The sequence below is a fragment of the Gigantopelta aegis genome, chromosome 1, assembly GCF_016097555.1.
Source record: "Gigantopelta aegis isolate Gae_Host chromosome 1, Gae_host_genome, whole genome shotgun sequence".
Lineage (NCBI taxonomy): Eukaryota > Metazoa > Mollusca > Gastropoda > Neomphalida > Peltospiridae > Gigantopelta > Gigantopelta aegis.
In genome coordinates, this window is record NC_054699.1 from 3,741,824 (window position 1) to 3,762,673 (window position 20,850).

The 20,850-nt window shown below is 32.3% G+C and overlaps 1 protein-coding gene across 11 annotated transcripts in view; it reads left to right on the forward strand.

Moving 5' to 3' along the window:
- The window catches only part of LOC121369360 (serine/threonine-protein kinase 25-like), a 101,818-nt gene that overhangs the window by 58,114 nt on the left and 22,854 nt on the right, over window positions 1-20,850 (forward strand). For 3 of the 11 annotated variants that reach the window (XM_041494405.1, XM_041494425.1, XM_041494395.1), the window contains 7 exons: window positions 594-733; window positions 2,778-2,877; window positions 4,864-4,929; window positions 9,299-9,472; window positions 15,750-15,833; window positions 17,215-17,289; window positions 20,596-20,685. In XM_041494405.1, the coding sequence (XP_041350339.1) occupies window positions 594-733; window positions 2,778-2,877; window positions 4,864-4,929; window positions 9,299-9,472; window positions 15,750-15,833; window positions 17,215-17,289; window positions 20,596-20,685 (729 nt within the window). Of the gene's footprint in view, window positions 1-593; window positions 734-2,777; window positions 2,878-4,863; window positions 4,930-6,010; window positions 6,077-9,298; window positions 9,473-15,749; window positions 15,834-17,214; window positions 17,290-20,595; window positions 20,686-20,850 lie in introns of all 11 variants that reach the window. The other 8 variants (XM_041494415.1, XM_041494477.1, XM_041494442.1 and 5 more) reach the window with 8 other exon arrangements.

A 20,850-nucleotide genomic window follows, 5' to 3' on the forward strand; every position in this document is an offset into this window, starting at 1 on the left:
CCAAACCTCGACTCCATAACTGTTACTTCGCAGACGCACGTGCATTTTTAAAAATATGACCGATGCATTTTGTTATATTAAAAACACCAGGATGACCAAAAACACTTTGAATGTACGGAAATGGATAATCTAAACAATAAGATCTAAATAATGTCTGATTTTAGTTATCAAAAATGGCTCTAATAGTAAAAAAATATGCCTTAGTGTTACTATTGCATGATGTAGAATATTTTAACAGGGCTCAAATTTTAGAATTTTTTACCTACAGCAATGTTTAGGCTGCCTATGGCATTTTTAAATCGGTAACTCTTGCAAAAAAAATATAAATCGGTAACTCTTGCAAAAAAAATATAAATGCCAAAAATAATCCTTTCAAAAGACAGCAATTTTTTTAAACCCTGGTTGCTGCTTCCTTTTACTAGAAAAGCTTAGAATATATATATTTGAAATTAAAATGTATGTAACCTGTGATTCATTTACCAGAGGCCTACAGCAAAAGAATGGTTGTGGCTTTTTTTTATTAGAAGAGCTTGGAAAATATATGTATTTGAAATTAAATATAAAATGTATGTAACCTGTCCTTCAATTTGCAGAGGCCCACAGCAAAGGAATTGTTGCGGCATCCTTTTATTAAAAGAGCTAAGAAGACGGCCTACCTCATGGAACTGATAGACCGGTATAAACGGTGGAAAGCTGATCGACCTGATGACAGTGACAGTGACGAAAGTGATGGGTGAGTATAGTGAATACACAAGGGAGTACCTAGTATTGTGTTAGGGGTGGGTTGGTGGGGGAGGGGGAAAAACACTGGTATAAATGGTGGAAAGCTGATCGACCTGGTGACAGTGACGAAAGTGATGAGTGAGTACAGTGAATACACAAGGGAGTACCTAGTATTGTGTTAGGGTTGGGTTGGTGGGGGTGGGGGAAAAACACTAGTATAAACGGTGGAAAGCTGACAGACCTGATGACAGTGACGAAAGTGATGAGTGAATACACAAGGGAGTACCTAGTATTGTGTTAGGGGTGGGTTGGTGGGGGTGGGGGGAAAACACTAGTATAAACGGTGGAAAGCTGACAGACCTGATGACAGTGACGAAAGTGATGAGTGAATACACAAGGGAGTACCTAGTATTGTGTTAGGGGTGGGTGGGTGTGGGGTACAAACACTGGTGTAAACCGTGGAAAGCTAATCAACCTGATGACAGTGATGAGTGAGTACAGTGAAATACACAAGGGAGTACCTAGTATTGTGTTAGGGGTGGGTAGGGGTTGTGGGGGTGGGGGACAAACACTGGTATGAACGGTGGAAAGCTTTTTTGTTCAAGCCCCTCACACATCTCTTTCTTATATAGAGTTGAAGAGGGGACATGAATCACTTGAAAAAATTATGACCCCAAGTGATTGCAAATAATAAAATATGTTATGTAACCTAGTGTTCACTTGGAATGCTATGGTTTGTAGGATCAACTCCACTTGGTGGGCCAAATGATTTTCCTTTCCAACCAGTACTGCACAGCTAATGTAGGATATGCAAATGAGAATGAGAATATATTTTAAGCATACTTTGTAGATCTTTAGCAGCAAAAATTAATTTTAAGTTGGTGGTGGGGGCGTGTAAATGTTGACCCAATAATGTGTTCTTTAAAAAATCTCCGTGAGTAAGAGTAAATATGCACCCATTGCACACACCCTTCACTGGGGGCGGGATTTATGTCAGTCAGTTTTCCCTCGTTCCAACCAGTGCACCACAGCTGTGCAAAGGCCGTGTATGTGTTTTATGTCTATAGAAAAGTGCATATAAAAGATCCCTTGCTGCATTAGGAAAAATGTAGCGGAATTCCTCAGATGACTACATGTCAGAATTAATTAATCAATGTGCTTTAGTGGTGTTGTTAAATAAAACAAACTTTATCTTTAAAAATGTTGCTCAAGCAAGAGTAAATATGCACCTATCACACACACACCCTCCTCTTCCCCCTTTAGTATGAACCTGCTAAATATTATTCCATACCCGTCTTTCAACACCAACAATCGCATGTTCCACAGTTCATCATACTCGGGGAGGGGGGGGGTCATACATGCAGTGCTGGTGTGAGATAGTTATTCATTTATAAATCTCATCTAGATTGTGCTGACAAAATAGTATGTAAGTAGAAAGTAGATTTTGTTATAACTTGAGATTAGATCAGTATATTTTTTCTACTCGTTCACTGAATTTTTCACTCTTGAAAATCTTTTGTTAAAATATTTTTATTTTTTTTAAGATAGGTTCAGTAAATGAATGAATGATCGAATGTTTAACGACACCCTAAGTTAATAATTGAATGCACTATAGCTAAAAAAATAAATCAGCTTGGAAAAAGTTAGTTTGTTTTGTCTGATACTAGATTTTGTATTAAGGAGCCACTCACAGGATTAACAGTTTGGCTTGCCTCCTCCAAAACCCCCAGAAACATGCCCTTTTTTACTTCAAAAGTGTTCTTTATGTCTAGTTGGAGAAGACTATTATTGTGTATTGATTTCTGGATTGTTTGGGGGCGTTGCCATCCCCAGTAATTCGGCTCGATGTGCTGGTGTCGTTAAACAAAATTCCAAAAGTTAAGGTGTTTTAATTTAACTCTTGAATTCATCACTTAATTTAACTCTTGAATTCAACACTTAATTTATACATTTACTTCAGTTTGACACCCAGTAGCCGATGTATTTTCTGTGCTGGGGTGAGGTTAAGCGTTTACTAGCTAAATCTAAACTTGCATGTGTCGTATGTGTTGCAGATCCGACACAAACAGTGACGACGATCACCACACAATCAACTGGATCAACACAATAAAAGAAATAGATCGTCAGAAGATCATCATGAATGGCAATGATGAGGTTAGTATAAAACACATTATAGTCTGGTACTGGCTCGGCATGCCCTATTGTGTGTTTTACATTGTTTTACCTTTGTTTTACTGTGTTACTTTGTTATGATTATTGGTAACTGGTTACCTGGGTATTTTGAGATGCCATGGGTATTTTGAGATAATTGATATACAGTCATTTACATATACAAGCGTCACTTGTACAAAAATTTTATATTTATTGATCTTATAGCAGGGGACAATATTTCGAAATGTGAGGTAACCGGAAGTCGGTTCACGTGGTTTTTACCTAGGTAACCAGTTGTTCGGTTACGTGAATTATATTTGCGTAACCCGTGGGTTACCTGATTGGTTACCACAAAATTACGTTGAATTTATATTTTAAATACATAGTTTTTAGCTCAAACATAAAGTTAAAACAAATACAAAAGAAAACATTTTACCAAAAAAAATGTCTTTAATGCTTGCTAAAGTAAATAATATTATAAAAGAACTGAATATCAGCGCCAGTACTGAAACAAAATACAGGGGCGTAACCACACATTTTTCTAGCATTACGCACACCAAAGGCGTGCCCGAGCTGGGGGATTCGGGAGGCCTCCCTCTGTGAAAATCTTGAAACTCAGAACCGCTGCAGAAGCATTCTGAACCTTTTCGGAGGCATTTTTTTTCTATCTTTTTTCTAGTCACTTTTAAGAGGATATTTTATAGAACAATTACATACATCCTCGACCTATTTCCGGATTATGTTTTTGCATTACGCACATTCGTAATGTGCGTAATGGGCGCTACGCCTTTGAAATAGATACATAATTATTTGAAGGGATTCCTTTTTTCGTTTTGCGCTGGTTACGCTACTTTCACTTTATCGATGGTACTTATATACTACAGTGACGTTCCAAATGTTTGTTTTTTAAAGCTCATTATGCGATGTTTTCAATTTTTGTGACACTTTTGGATTCCTGTTTACGTTAAAACTGTTTTTAACATATGTAAAATTATAGGCATCCAATATTATGTCTACATATATTCCTTTAGATAAAATAGCAGGAGATAATTTAGCCGTCCCCAGCGGTCTGAGCACATTTCTTTAAAACTTTTGGTTCGACTCTATACTGAACATTTACTTTAGACTGGTTGTAAATTACAACTGTTGAAATATAACGTTGTTTACTGATTTGCTGCGCATCAAGTATCTAAAATTCAGCCTAAAACATTAGTCGAAATACTAGTAGTATGTCTGCGTGAATAAACGTCCTGTAATCGTGAAGTTTTCAAGTTTTAATTTCTGAACGTTTACTGGTCATGACGTAACCATTTTGCGGTTCTCGTAAATTTAATTTTGCGTAACCGACATGCGAACAGAACTGCGGTTCGCGTCAAATATTGTGCCCTGTTATAGGTGGCTGTTGTTAACGTAACATAGCACTTGTGAAAAATGATCAAAACATCTACCGACCCTTTATTAAATTGTTGAATATACATGTATTCTGTGCATAGTCTGGCTTACAAAAATATTGTTAAACACTAAATAACTGAAATAATCATAATGATGTGCAGATGATCTGATTAGTATGATGGGCTGTTGAATGCTTTGTTAATTGATGTAGTAGGTTCGCATCCTATCAGGGTTTTCTGCCAGAGGGTAAAATTATGTATCTTAAAATCTTACAAATTAATGCATAAATTTTCATAATTTGATTTGAAAGATTATAGTACTTAAGAGAATTGCTGTTAAAAATCTTTCAAAGTACTCGGAATGTAATGTCCAGTTTTAAAAGAACTTGAACCCCATGAGCACTTAATAGGAGCATGTGTGATCTGTTTCATTTTTATTACGTTCTCTTCAATTATTTTCTGGCAGAAAGCTTGCCCATGAATACAAACTTTGTGTTTTTATTGTGTGTTTTTCCTTTTAACTTGTACCAGTCATGGATACCCTCCCGGAGATGCTCCAGGCACTGTTTGAAATGATGTATGCATGCTTGTGTTTTAGATAAAAGTTAGTCCTATTGTTCCAAGGCGCCCAGCGCCGTCGATTCCTAAGGAGACTGTGCAAGAGGTAGTATTTAACAAAAACATCACTTTCCTATTTTACCCACACCCACATCACATAATTTTATATTAACATCCCAATTAAAACAAAAAATACTTTTTTAAATTAACATTTTTACAAATATTAATATGGTATAAACTGTGGAAAGCTGATCGACCTGATGACAGTGACAGTGACGAAAGTGATGAGTGAGTATAGTGAATACACAAGGGAGTACCTAGTATTGTGTTAGGGGTGGGTTGGTGGGGGTGGGGGGAAAACACTAGTATAAACGGTGGAAAGCTGACAGACCTGATGACAGTGACAGTGACGAAAGTGATGAGTGAATACACAAGGGAGTACCTAGTATTGTGTTAGGGGTGGGTGGGTGTGGGGTACAAACACTGGTGTAAACGGTGGAAAGCTGATCAACCTGATGACAGTGACGAAAGTGATGAGTGAGTATAGTAAATACACAAGGGAGTACCTAGTATTGTGTTAGGGGTGGGTTGGTGGGGGTGGGGGGAAAACATTGGTATAAATGGTGAAAAGCTGATCGACCTGATAACAGTGACGAAAGTGATGAGTGACTATAGTGAATATACAAGGGAGTACCTAGTATTGTGTTAGGGGTGGGTTGGTGGGGGTGGGGGAAAAATACTGGTATAAACGGTGGAAAGCTGATCGACCTGATGACAGTGACGAAAGTGATGAGTGAGTATAGTAAATACACAAGGGAGTACCTAGTATTGTGTTAGAGGTGGGTTGGTGGGGGTGGGGGAAAAACACTGGTATAAACGGTGGAAAGCTGATCGACCTGGTGACAGTGACTAAAGTGATGAGTGAGTATAGTGAATACACAAGGGAGTACCTAGTATTGTGTTAGAGGTGGGTTGGTGGGGGTGGGGGAAAAACACTGGTATAAACGGTGGAAAGCTGATCGACCTGGTGACAGTGACTAAAGTGATGAGTGAGTATAGTGAATACACAAGGGAGTACCTAGTATTGTGTTAGGGGTTTTTCCTTTTAAATTGTACCAGTCATGGATACCCTCCCGGAGATGCTCCAGGCACTGTTTGAAAATGATGTATGCATGCTTGTGTTTTAGATAAAAGTTAGTCCTATTGTTCCAAGGCGCCCAGCGCCGTCGATTCCTAAGGAGACTGTGCAAGAGGTAGTATTTAACAAAAACATCACTTTCCTATTTTACCCACACCCACATCACATAATTTTATATTAACATCCCTATTAAAACACGGGGATGTGAGTTTTCACCTTGTTAAACTAAATATTTTTAAAAGATTACATGCATTAATGTGTTAATCAAGCAAATAAGTTGAAACCAAAAAATACTTTTTTAAATTAACATTTTTACAAATATTAATATGGTATTTAAATATATAACATTTATTATTTTATTTATTTTAATTTATTTTAAAATGTAACAAAAGTTTAAAACCTTTTCAAATTAACACTTTATATAACTTAATTATTTTCTCACATTAAACAGGTTAATGTACTAAATTTGTTTTGTTCACTTGTACTAACAATCGATTTTGACTTATCTGCAACTTCAGAATTTATTCAATTTTCTTACTGCTCAAGCTGATTTTTCGTTCCATATTCTCGTGCCTTCAGTAGTTTGATTTGCTAGTTCATTTCGCTGGTACATTATCAAAATTATTGTAAAGTATATGTAATTTTTACCATGTTTCTTTAATCAACTTGGTAGATAGTAGAGGTGAAAACATAAATAATTTTACCATGTTTCTTTAATCAACTTGGTAGATAGTAGAGGTGAAAACATAAATAATTTTACCATGATTTCTTTAATGCTTTATAGGTAAAAACAAAATAATAATTATAGAAAGCAAAGTGTAGCAATCCTCTTGATTTTAGTGACACCAATAAGGTTGTAGGTTTGTTTTACTGCTATGTTTTATTATTAATCATCTACAGTATTTCATGTCCAGTATAAGCATTGTCATCTTCCTGGCACATGTCATTCCAGTTTTACCATCCTAAATTTTCTCCAGGCACTTTTAAAACACATTCTCCCACCTTGAATGTTTGAAACAGTGGAAAGTTACCTTTACAATTAAATGCGTGTTACAGTACATGATAAAGAAATAAAGTCAAGTAACCAACCAACCATACATTGCGCTATATCAAAGGCCATGGTATGTGCTATCCTGTCTGTGGGATGGTACATACAAAAGATTTGTTGCTGCTAATGGACAAATGTAGCAAGATTCCTCTGAAGACAAGTTGAAATTACCAAATGTTTGACATCCTATAGCCTATGATTAATTAATCAATGTGCTCTAGTGGTGTTGTTAAACAAGACGTGTTAAATGTGTAGATAAATCTAGTTGTTGATAACTGATGATAGGCCAAACAAAATTAATTTCTCATCTCTGGTCAGCGCACGCATCGATTTTGACGTCACGTCAACATTTAAAAAAAAATTAAAATCCCCCAGGCTTTTCTTGCTATGACGTAAAATCGCATTTGGAGCTAAAATGCCATCGCGGATGAACTAGGACTTGCATTCCAATTTCAGTTTAAATATGCTCTTTATTTCAGTTTCAAATATACCCACCTTTTCTCTGCAATCTATGCTTTTAAAAAAAAATGAGGAAAAAAAAAGAAGAAAAAAGCTGCATTGTGGCATCAGTTCTGCTTGAACTTTGGTCTGACCAGAGACCAACTTTCTTTCTGTTTGTTCCTTATTGTGTGATGTGATTATTGAAATGATATGAGCAGCATGAGACAGTGAGTGACGCAGTGACATGTTCCGAATTTTCCCCAATCTCTAGCTACCACAAACACCGCTTGTGCTGAGTGATCAGTTTGGGATAGAGTGGCTAGCTGTTTGTGTGAATTTTCACATAACTTTATTATGCAGTTTTATGTTTTCTCTATGTTAAATCATATACTGAAAATAGTACACAGTAAAACCTGTCTAAACAGGATCATGCTAGGAACCTAATATTAATTGAATTTAGACAGGATCCGTGGTTAGTGGGTCGCATTTTAGAATTTTGAAAATTGGGCATCGTGAAACACTGATGATAAATGACAGGATTGTGGTTTGTTTAGTGTCAGGTTTAGACAGGTTTCACTGTTATGTGTGTACTTTTGAGAGACAAAAAGACGGGCAAACAATGCACCGACATGCAGAGGAAATAAAGATGGGAGAAATTATATAGATGATATTATATTTATCAAACAGCACTGAAAATGCATCAGTACATTTCTCCTTTTTGATATTAATTTTCTATAGCTAAGTCTTGCAATCTCTATATAAACATTTTATATAGTCAAATGTTTTAGGATAACATTAGAATACTCAAATAATTTTTTTTATTATTATCAAAGTGTATTCTGTTGGGAAAAATAACATTAGTTTGTTAATTTCAAAATAACTTAAGTTGTATCACTGGTGAATTTCATTGCTGTTCAGTATATTTGATGTAAGAAAAAATCTTCAGTGTTTGGCAACTAAATATGAGGAATTTTATCAATTGTTAAAAGAATATTGGCACGTTTTTTGTGTGATGTCAGTTTAGACAGCATGGTGTATGTAATTACAATATTGCAGAGTACTTTTAGAAGAACTATGCACCTATCAGAAATGGAACGGAGCTAATACTACTGACTTTGTATATCTCCAGTGAAAGAATTTTTTTTAATGACATTTAAAAAATTACTTAAAATGTACCGTTTTTCAAACAAATTTTTTCGTGTTACAATTCTATAATGAAATATATTTTCTTTCAGTTACTGTGGCACAAAGTAGAACACTTGGTGTCAGCATTTTCTATTTTTGAAAAATAATATTGAAGAAACTTCTATCTTACTTTTATAGAAGAATGAATGTTATTCCTGATGTACTTGTGTCCCATATTCTATAGCACTTAAATGTTTATTATTATGAATACTCAGAATAGTTGTGTACTAATATTAAATTTTAATATATTATGCTTTCTCTTTATTTTGCACTATTATTTGTGTTACTTACCTAGACTTTAGTTTTAACAGTACATTTAATTTATTAAACTGCTGTTAGCATAATAGCAGGCTTACATCACTTGCACATAATTAAAATAATTATTGCCTTGAGATTTTTAGTTTTTAGCTAATCTTTTTCAGTTAATTGTTATGGTGTTATTGATATTTTCTTTGAATTAATATCTTTCAGCAATTTATTTCTTGGGTATTTTTGTTTCTTTTTTTAAATAATCAATTCATCCCAGGCATATTTGTACACACAGTAGGGGAGATAACTGGTGTATTTTATTGTTGGAAAATAAATACTGAAACACCTTGTACTGAATATTGATTAAGGTTTAGAAATTGATTTGTATATTAGTCTTTCTGTTTGTTTGAGAAGCCTCCACCATATGATAGTGCCTACCAGAGCCCTCCGCGACCTCTCCCTAGATCTCCGCCAACCAGTCCGGACGCCATGGTCGGTAGACAAAACCAGGCTTATTACAATGGGCAAAACGTGTACACCGGTCAAAACACCAACACTGCTTATAATGCATATCACAGTCCGTATCATGTAAGTTCATCTTTCAGTGAATAAACATAAACAGTTGGGTTAAAGAGATGTAGTATATTATCCATTTGAATGTAGGGAGTATTAATGCAATAATATTTTAATATGTATGTAGAAAAAATACCAAATTAATTTTGATTTTTTTATATATATATTTAACCATAAAAAACAATAACCATAAAAAAGAAGAAGAAAACATTTTTTTTTTTTTTTTTAAAGAAATAAAATAGTATCCATGGATGCAGTTTTCAAAACAGTATGATGGTGTTATGTACGATTCTGTTACGGGTGTAAAATATTATTTATTTAATCATAGGCCATTGAACTTAACAGTTCATTGAGATTATTGACAATCAATCCAATTTTCAATGGACTTATTTTGGTAAATTGTAACCATTAAATAAAGATTGTATTTTGTTTCAATATCAGTTCATATTTTTAGTAAAAAGATATTTCTGTTCTATCTCACTGTTAGCTCTGGAACTTGCCAAATTACTAATTTGAGAATTTTGAAAGCAATGGGCTAATTTTATATAATAATTGATATTTTGTTAGAAAATAACTGGGTTGAATCTTCAATTTTTGAAGTTTTATAGATAATTTGGTGGAATAGTCTGCCATAGCTTTTTGTTCATATACGGATAATACACTGTCTTCAAAAAGCAGCTAATGATTTATTTGAAAAATAAATTTAGGTGGTAATTGACATGATGAATTGTCGACATTTAACATATTGCTGTGTTTATTTTTAGCACAAATATGTTGTGAGATAATATTAGTATAAATATCAAATCTGGAAAAAAAAAAAATTGTTAATTCTAATACTTCCTACATTCTTTTGTAAATAGTACTTGTTAGAAACATATACAGCATGTTGAGAAATATACGCTAGCATGGTCTTATAGGTGATTTGGAATGGAAAAAAAAACATCAAAAGGTGTGCATGTAAAAAATAATTAAACATTTTAAATTGTGTACAACCTTTTATATACTGTATATATATATTTTTACATGTAAATAATATTCCATATTTATATGTTAGTAATTAAATTTTTAAACTAAATAAAGCATGAAGCATAATTTAAATATAGTGACAAAATCAAAATATTTAATATTATTTGATTAATGTTAACTTTTCCTAGCAGTGTTCTAAATTTTACAACTTTAAACTAAATGAATAATTGAAGTATACTTGTAACTAATATTCTTTTGCATGTTAATGATATACATTTAGTAATACATCCCAATATGTATTCAACCCATTGTAATATATTGAAAAATCACAACAATCATTCTACCCATTGTAATTAATTAAAATGTCTAACATAATCATTCTACACATTGTAATTATTTAAAATGTCTAACACAATCATTCTACCCATTGTAATTAAGTAAAATGTCTTAACATAATCATTGTACCCATTGTAATGTATTGAAACATCCCACCAAACAACCTAACATATAACATTGGTTTTATAGCCATTCTACTCATTTTACTGTATTAAAACGTCTCGGCATGTAAACATTTTACCTATTGTTATGTATTAAATAATGCATTTTCATAGCTGTAAAATGAAAAATAGAAATGCATCAGTTTTAAATGATACATGTATAATGGAATAATTTTTTTTTTTTTTTTTATGTTCATAAAGCAATATGTAGTACGTTGGTTAGAGCGCTTATTTAAAATAAGATGGATCTTGGTGTTGGTTACTTCCTCCCCTCCCCATCCCAACCCACCACCACCTCGGTCACGACTCAGGCTCAGAATGAACAGGAGGGGGAAGCAAAAGCAGCTCAAAATGCACAATATGCTTTCTAATTTTGTATCAGAAACAAATCAAGGCTCAAAATTGACAGAGGTTAGGCACCAAATGCCACTCAAAATGCACATTATGCTTTCTAATTTTGTATCAGAAACAAATCAAGGCTCAAAATTGACAGAGGTCAGGCACCTAATGCCACTCAGAATGCACAATATGCTTTTTGATAATCACTTTCACAAGAAACTTTTGCTTTCCATCTTATATTTGACAGTATTTCAGATTCCTTATTTTCAGGACTGATCATATAAATCATAAGCTTTTATTAGTTTTCCATATTGCTATTAAAAAAAAGTCACTAAAGCTGTATTCTAACCTGACATGAGTGATTATTTTAGAAATCATTTATTTCAATCAACGTATCCTAATCAGACGTGTGAGACGCAACAGATTTATCTGTCGCGGCGTACATGTGTGGTTAGGATACATCGATTGAAATCAGTGATTTCTAAAATAACTGCTCGGCTAGGATACAGCTTAAGTCTTAATAGGTTATTTGGTTTCCAGACTTTATACAACTGCTTGTCAATTTCTATCATTCCATTCCCACTCCACAAAGTGAATTTCGAGCCTTACCTTGTGAACCCATTTAGTTTGATTTGTGCCTACAATCTGTAAACTAAACCATTACATAATCTGCTTTGCACACACACACCAAAAAAAAAAATGCCATAAAGAATTTAAAACTGCATGCCATCTCAACTGGTTACAGCAATAACACAGTTACAATATAACACAGTGACTATTTGATTAAGAGGTTCAACGGTTAGTGCAGCACTGTGCTTCTAACACCACCAATAACGGGTTCAATGGTTAGTGCTTCTAACACCACCAATAAGGATTCAATGGTTAGTGCTTCTAACACCACCAATAACGGGTTCAGTGGTTAGTGCTTCTAACACCACCAATAATGGGTTCAATGGTTAGTGCTTCTAACACCACCAATAACGGGTTCAATGGTTAGTGCTTCTAACACCACCAATAACGGGTTCAATGGTTAGTGCTTCTAACACCACCAATAACAGGTTCAATGGTTAGTGCTTCTAACACCAATAACGGGTTCAATGGTTAGTGCTTCTAACACCAATAACGGGTTCAATGGTTAGTGCTTCTAACACCACCAATAACGGGTTCAATGGTTAGTGCAGCACTTTGCTTCTAACACCACCAATAACGGGTTCAATGGTTAGTGCTTCTAACACCATCAATAACGGGTTCAATGGTTAGTGCTTCTAACACCACCAATAACGGGTTCAATGGTTAGTGCTTCTAACACCACCAATAACGAGTTCAATGGTTAGTGCTTCTAACACCACCAATAACGGGTTCAATGGTTAGTGCTTCTAACACCATCAATAACGGGTTCAGTGGTTAGTGCTTCTAACACCACCAATAACGGGTTCAATGGTTAGTGCTTCTAACACCATCAATAATGGGTTTAATGGTTAGTGCAGCACTTTGCTTCTAACACCACCAATAATGGGTTCAATGGTTAGTGCTTCTAACACCATCAATAACGGGTTCAGTAGTTAGTTTAATCATATATTCTACATGTAATGATATATTACTGATATATTACAAAATACAAACCAGTAAAATGTATACGGTACCTATACCTGTACCTAAGATACATTGTATTTTTGTTCCGTGCTGTGACAGTGTGTGTTCATGTGTGTCTGTATGTGTGTTGTGTGTATGTGCCTATATGTGTGTGTTCATATCTATACATGTATGTACATATAATGCCATTCAGGCATGCTCATTCATATGTACATTAGTTTAATTAGCTATATATACTAACGGCTAAACGGATGTATGTGTACCTTGCTTGAACACTGTAATGCATAACCGTATAACCTATACCTGGCTTTGACATTAGGTTTATTTTATTCTTTATTAATCATCGATTGTAAACTACATGTACTTGAAGGAGTGGCTCATATTTTTTTCGTATTTTTATTTTTATTTTTTATAAATATCTAATATTGCTAAATATTCTGGGTATGTTTGTTTTGTGTGATTTTTACACCATTTTAATTTAACATGTTCCGATGGATTGGAAACACCTGTTCTACCTACCCTAATTTTACAAAAAGAAGTAGTTGCAGAATTAAACTTTAAAAAATGTTTTGAATGCATTTTAATGAATCCTTCAACAAAAGTCTACATCAGCTTTTTAAATTAATTTAAGCCTGAAAAGAAGTAAAACTTTAGGTTTGATTTATAAGATCATCATTCTGAATGTTAATAGAGCTTTATCCATCGCCTTGCTTTGTTAACATACCTTTTGTAAAGTGAAATGTCATAACTTTGTACAGTGAAATGTTTAACCCAGTGTTTACATAGTAAATCAGGTGCTTCATCCATTGCCTTACTTGTCTGTTAACATAAAACTTTCCTTGGATCAGTCTTGGTGGTTTGTAAACTTGCTTTGAAGGTAGATGATTGGAGTTTAATTTCGATTGAATAGTATTGCTATAATATAATCTGAACACAGAGTTTGAGCTTTGAGTGAAATATGTTATTAGGGCATAAAGCACAGTGCTTGTCCTGATATGATTTTAAAAACTATATGATTAAGTAATACTCACTGCTTACTGAATTACATTATTGCTAATCAGTACTCTTCCCAGTTGCCTGAATTCCATTGTTCTTAATCAATAATCCTCCCAATCATATGCATTACATTGTTAATAATCCTCCACAGTTGACTAAATTACATTGGGAGGATTATTGATTAAGAACAATCATATGCATTACATTGTTAATAATCCTCCCAATTGACCAAATTACATTGTTAATAATCCTCCACAGTTGACTAAATTACATCGTAAATAATCAATAATCCTCCCAATCATATGCATTACATTGTTAATAATCCTCCCAATTGACCAAATTACATTGTTAATAATCCTCCACAGTCTAAATTACATTGTTAATAATCAGATTGTCCATAATCAGTAGTGTTCCCATTTGACTGAATGACATTTTTGTTAATCATTGTTGTTAATCAGTAGTGTTCCCATTTGACTGAATGACATTTTTGTTAATCATTGTTGTTAATCAGTAGTGTTCACATTTGACTGAATTACATTGTTAATTTGTATAGTATATTGATGTCAGTCATTCATCTTTTTTTTCTTCATATAATTAACTTTGTTCGATACCCAAATAGCCCATGTGTCTTTTCATACTGAGGTGTTCTCACTCATTGATTACAATCCCCAATTGACTGAAGTACACTGTTATATATATAATATATATAACCTACCCAGCTAACCTTTGTTACCTCACCCTGGTGCATGTGCTTGTTTTTAAACATAATAGCTTTGTTGTTTGATAGGTTAGATTGTATTTAATAATAGTGAGTTGTGTGCATGTAGTAGTTAAATTGGTTTGTCGTATATCCAGTGATAAAAACATGCTTTGTTCTTAGCTGACCAACTCCAAAATATCATCTAAATCTAAAACCGTAATTACTTTCTGGACTCCTTTTTTTTTCTTTCTTTCTTATATCATAAACATAGAATGCAATAAAATGCTACCCATTAAAATGAGAGGTTACGTTACACCAAACCAAACTGTTTTAAAGGCATATTGTCACAGACCACTGACCTATTTAATAGTCTAACAAAGTATTACCTGAACAAATATAATTTGATTTGTCCCTAAATTTACTTTATTCAACCATCTTCATAACCACCATACTCCATTTATTAACGACATTTTGAAAAATTATTGAATTATGGCAATGGTCCCTAATTCAAAAACTAAAATTGCTGAGAGGGATGAAATGTATTTCACTCCATCATGGTTCAGTTAAGGTTATGTGATAGCTAGATTTGGTTTCCAACAATTAATGTAATTTTTATTTATTATCCATTTTTAGAGAAATAAGGTCCTTAAATCTGTGACAGTATGCCTTTAATGATAGCCTATTGTTTGTGTCTGTTTACACATAACTGAATGCATGTGAAAAGTAATGGTGCATGTCTCATTACAAAATATTTAAAAATTGATTATTATAAATTTAAAATTACTGTAGGTCAGTGCACTTTCCTGTCTTGTATTTTGTATAGTGTATTCTCATCCTTATATTGCTTTTATTTCGTCTATATTGCTTTTATTTCGTCTATAATTCTCTCTTTTTTAATCTTTACCTTTAAAATATCTTAATTTCCTGTGATTAATTTATTTTCAATTTTTCAGTTCACTCTATTTTTCGGTGTCTTTTTTTCTTTCTTTCTTTTGTGCGTCATTTTAAGAAAAATATTTTGGAATAATAAAAAACTTATTTCCAATTTAAAATCACAAACCCAATTAAAACAGCATTTCTAAGCACATTTACTGATCATTTCTTTTATCACATTTGATGGTCGTACTCTTTTATGTTTATACAGTGGCATGGTGCATGGTGTTTTTTTGCATGATTTTACTTTACGCACCTTTTTTTTTAGCATGCAAACCCTGCTGTTCCCAGCATGCTGCATCAGAGAGATGACTCGGAACCCCCACAGATGGAATATCGTAGTGATAGTCCTGTAAGTTATTGTAATGGTCTTCTACATTTTGTGTGTAAACTGATTTTTTTATTTTTAATATGTAATAACATCAGGGCTCACCTTGTCTATTGCCAGATTAGTCAGATGCTAATTTCTACACCAATATGGCTCCAAAATTTAGTCTTTTGGATGATTAAATTTTCCTTAAATTGATCACATTTTAATAATTTTTAAGGATAATCTCTACGTATCTGACTGGCCTCAGTGCCGTCGTGGTTAGGCCATCGGTCTACAGACTGGTAGGTACTGGGTTCAGATCCCAGTTGAGGCATGGGATTTTTAATCCAGATACCGACTCCAAAGTGCTCCGTAAGGCTCAATGGATAGGTGTAAAACCACTTGCACCAACCAGTGATCCATAACTGGTTCAACAAAGGCCATGGTTTGTGCTATCCTGTCTGTAGGAAGTGCAAATAAAAGATCCCTTGCTACCTGTCATAAAAGAGTAGCCTATGTGGCAACCGGTTTTTTTTCTAAATCAGAATGACCATATGTTTGACGTCCAATAGCTGATGATAAGATAAAAAAAAATCAATGTGCTCTAGTGGCGTCGTTAAATAAAAAAACAAAAACAAACTCTACGTATCTGAAAATTGACTAAAGGAAAGTTTGTTCCAATGTGAGCTCTGTACATGTCCAGTTACCTCGATAGCAAATAAGACAATTGCTAAAAACTACTTTTTATTGGATACATTTGATTATTAAAAGTATTTGGTTTTTTCATAAAAAAAAAATCTTTGTTAGAAATCTTAGTTAATTCTCGTTCGTTTTTTTAATTCTAAATGTTCTTAAAAATTGTGTGTATCTTTTCCACTTACTTAAAAATACAATCAATTTTTAAATATTAAATTATATCTGACTGAACAAATGTTGGGTTTTTTTAGTTAAGTTTACATATATTAATTTTTGCACTGTAATAATAAAAAAATAAAAATTCAACAAGGTTTATTAAGGGATTTTTTTTTCCTGCAGAAACAAATATGTTGAAATTCAACCCCTAATTATAAAAAAAAAATATTGTCTTTTGGATCTTAATTCTTAATATCAATGAACAATTTTTAGATATATATCAGCGGTTTCATAGTAATCATTTATGATTAAATATTTTGAAACTTTATAAATATATTTTAAAAAGTAACCAAAAACACTTCAAAACAACACTTCAGATGTTTGCAACTTCCATCTATCTTTTACACGAAACATTTCTTCCTTTTGTGTGTATATTTGTGTTTAATCTGCAATTAATGTGTTTAATAATCTACAGTTATATATATTTGATGTGAATGCACACTAATGTGTTAAGTAAAGGCTTCAGAACGAGCCTCCCTGTTTGACAACCGTTGTTTGTTTGTTCTGTCAGGATAAAATTGATGAACAAAGCGATTCATACCCCGACCCTCCCCAAAATCAAAATTACATCCTAGAATCTGAGATGGTAAGTCTCTCAATACGCTTGTTGACAGTCGCTTCCTCAAGTTTAGCTATTGTTGCTTTATGCTCATTCATTCACTAGGCATCGAGTAGTGCATTGATGCTTTCTTCTCATGTTGCATTTACCGTAGTTTAATAAGTGTTTTGTTAAATGTTTTGCAAATTTAAATAAACAAAATTAAAAAATAGTGCAATGATTTTTCATTTACCTTTGTTTAATAAGTGTTTTATTAAATGTTTTGCAAATTTAAATAAAAATTTAAAAAATATAGTGCAATGATTTTTCATTTACTTTGCTTTAATAAGTGTTTTATTGAATGTTTTGCAAATTTAAATAAAAAAGTGCAATGATTTTTCATTAACCTTAGTTTAATAAATGTTTTATTAAATGTTTTGCAAATAATTTTAAACAATTAAAAAAAAAAGTTTGATGCTTTCTTCTCATTTCACATTTATCTTAGTTTAATAAATGTTTTATTAAATGTTTTGCAAATATTTTTAAAAATAATAAAATAGTGAACTGATGCTTTCTTCTCATTTCAAATTTATCTTAGTTTAATACATTTTTTGTTAAATGTTTTGCAAATATTTTAAAAGTTTTAAATAAAATAAAATAGTGCAGTGATGCTTCTCATTTTGCATTTACTAGTACCTTAGTTTAATAAATGTTTTATTAAGTGTCTTGCAAGTAATTTTAAAAGTTTTAAATAAAATAAAATTAAAATAAAATAGTACACTGATGCTTTCTTCTGATTTTGCACTTAACCTTAATTTAATAAATGTTTTATTAAACCGTTTGCATAGAATTTTAAATTTTAAAAAAATAATCCATTGATGCTTTCTTCTCATTTTGCATTTGCTTTAGTTTAATAAATATGTATTGTAAAAAAATTGTTTTAAATAAAAAAAAAAAGATAAATAAAATTAATTTGTCCACTAGTCGTGAATAATACACTGATGCTGAGAAGAAGCATTTATGTTACTTTAATAAATAGGTTCTTTAATATTCTTCATTTGAGTAAATAAATAACTGTTAAAAAGTTCAATCAGTCTGCACATCTAGCAGTATTCGTGTTTCTGCAAATCCCAGATTGTGGGTTGGACGTGTAAAATTATAAGATGGAATCCAATAATAGTTACATCAGTTGTAAGATTCTGGTGGAATCCTTAAACATTTTTTTTTTTAAATTGTATTGTAAATTCATTGTTATAACATTGGATTAAAAACAGTTAACTTGTTTTTCATCATTGTACAAAGTATTTAAGAGCTCATTTACATTTTATTGTACATAATTTTATTGTTAAAGTTAATATTTGCTCTATACGTACATGAATCTCCTCCACAAACTGAAACTAATGAGCTGAGTATTGTTTAAGATATTAAAAATAAACAAATAATAACTCTTTTTAATGTTTATTAAAACAAACCTGGATTGTTGTTTTTTTAAAGAGGGTTTTGTACAAAACTAATTACCTTTAAAAGTTCATTCATCATATTTTTTACGTATTGCAGAAACATACATTGATTACATGTATCTTCCAGTGACAAATCCTTTAGTGCAGATTTTTTTTTTTTTTTTTTATTGCAATAAACTTTGCTAGCTCATGTTGGATTTAACTTTTTAGAATTTAAAAATTAGTTTCATTGTTTAGTAATTGCTTCTAATTGGCTTATATGCTTAAAACATTTGCCTTTCAAAAATGATTTGCTGTAGTCATATAGTAATGACATAGTAATAATTACATTCATGTTTATATCAGCACTGCATTAAAACCTTTAATCTGAAAAACCCCAGGTCTAACATTTTTAATATTTAATAGTATTAGCGTATTAAAGGGACAGACCCTAGTTTTTTAACACTAAGGCATATTTTTCACTATTAGATCCGTTTATGATCACTGAAATCAAACTTTACTTATAGTTTGTTGTTTAGATTATCCTTTTCCATACAACCGAAGTTTTTCTGGTCATCCTGATGTTTCTAATACCACGCAATACATTTTTTATATTTTTGAAAACGCATGCGTGTCTGAGAAGTAACAGTTATGGAGTCAAGTTTTAGTCTATTTTTAATGGTACTTAAACGTTTTAATTCTTGTTTCACTCTCTTGTAACATTATCCAAATGCGTTACAGGTTTGTAACTTTAAAAAACTTGGTATCCATTTTTACGGGTTAAAACTAGGGTCTGCACCTTTAAATGTCCCTACGTGGCATTTAAGAAAGCGATATATTTCTCAGAGTTAATGAGGCATTTACGCATAAACCAATACTAGCTGTTTGTAGTTTGATTAGATCATTTACACTTACAATTTACCTGCAGCCACTCGCAAAATGTATTCAGATTTTTTGTTTTAAAATTGGAAATACCATAACTTAATAAAGAAACATTTGATGAAGTTTATAGCATTTACTTAATATTTAATATTTCTCTTGTATTCAGCACTAACTTGCTCTGAATTAAACCATTTTAGTTGAGGCCTGTAGGAAGAATAGATGTGTGTCTAAGGTAGGAGGCATCCTTGAATACCATAAACAAAAAATTGTTGTTTTTTATATGGAAAACATGGAAAAGAAATAGCATATAAAACATTAACGATACTTTTGCCAGAAAATAGCCACTGATAAAAAAAAAAAATTCTGTTCCCTTTACTTGAAATGTCTCAACTACTCTACCGGACTACAAATATCATTCCTATAGGCCTGTAAGTTTAAACTGGTCAGTTTTGGGGTTATTCGATAGTCAAAGTGATATCCTGGAATTTAAATTAGGTTTTAAAAATATTTAAATCTTTCATTTATCTATAGGCCAAAGTTTATCATAGTTCAGTGTCTTTAACTAAGTCATTTTCTGTCTTCTTTTTATTAATTGTATTCTTTAAAATAATTTTAAATGTTAGTTATATAGGCCTAATTGTATCACATTTAGTGTGTGTAACCAAGTGGGTTTTCTTGAGATGTTTTCAAAATGATTGTTTATTTATTTATTTTTTTCTTACTATGTATCTTATTAAAAATAATTCTAAACATGTCTTGTTCTTGATAATTGGAAATATGATGTATAATAATCAAATACCCCACACTCACCAAAAAACAAAAAAAGGTAGATAAACTAAAAGATGAATAATATTTTGCCTAAAATATCTTAGATATAATGATTGATTTGTTTTGTTCTTAAATAATTGTAGATAGGGTGAAAACTGAATTTATTTTTTATTAAATTTCAAATTTCAATACTATTGAGCAGGCAAATACGGTTCAATCTGATCACTTCCCAAGGTTCCATAGGTTTGAGAATTTATTTTTGCAGAGTCCAAAATCGCATCACCTGCGTAGTCATTCCGACCTCGAAGTTCCCCAACTCGTCACTCCGCCGCAGTACGAATCCCCTGATACGCGTGTAAGTTTCGTCTTATAGTTCTAACAACACAGGTATCACACCACTATTTGTTTTTTTATTAAAACATTTATGTCAAATCACATTTCTTTTCTTTTTTAATGTTAATATGTTATTTAAAAGCAGTGTTAATGTTAATTAAAAAATACAATGATTTTATTGTTAAAT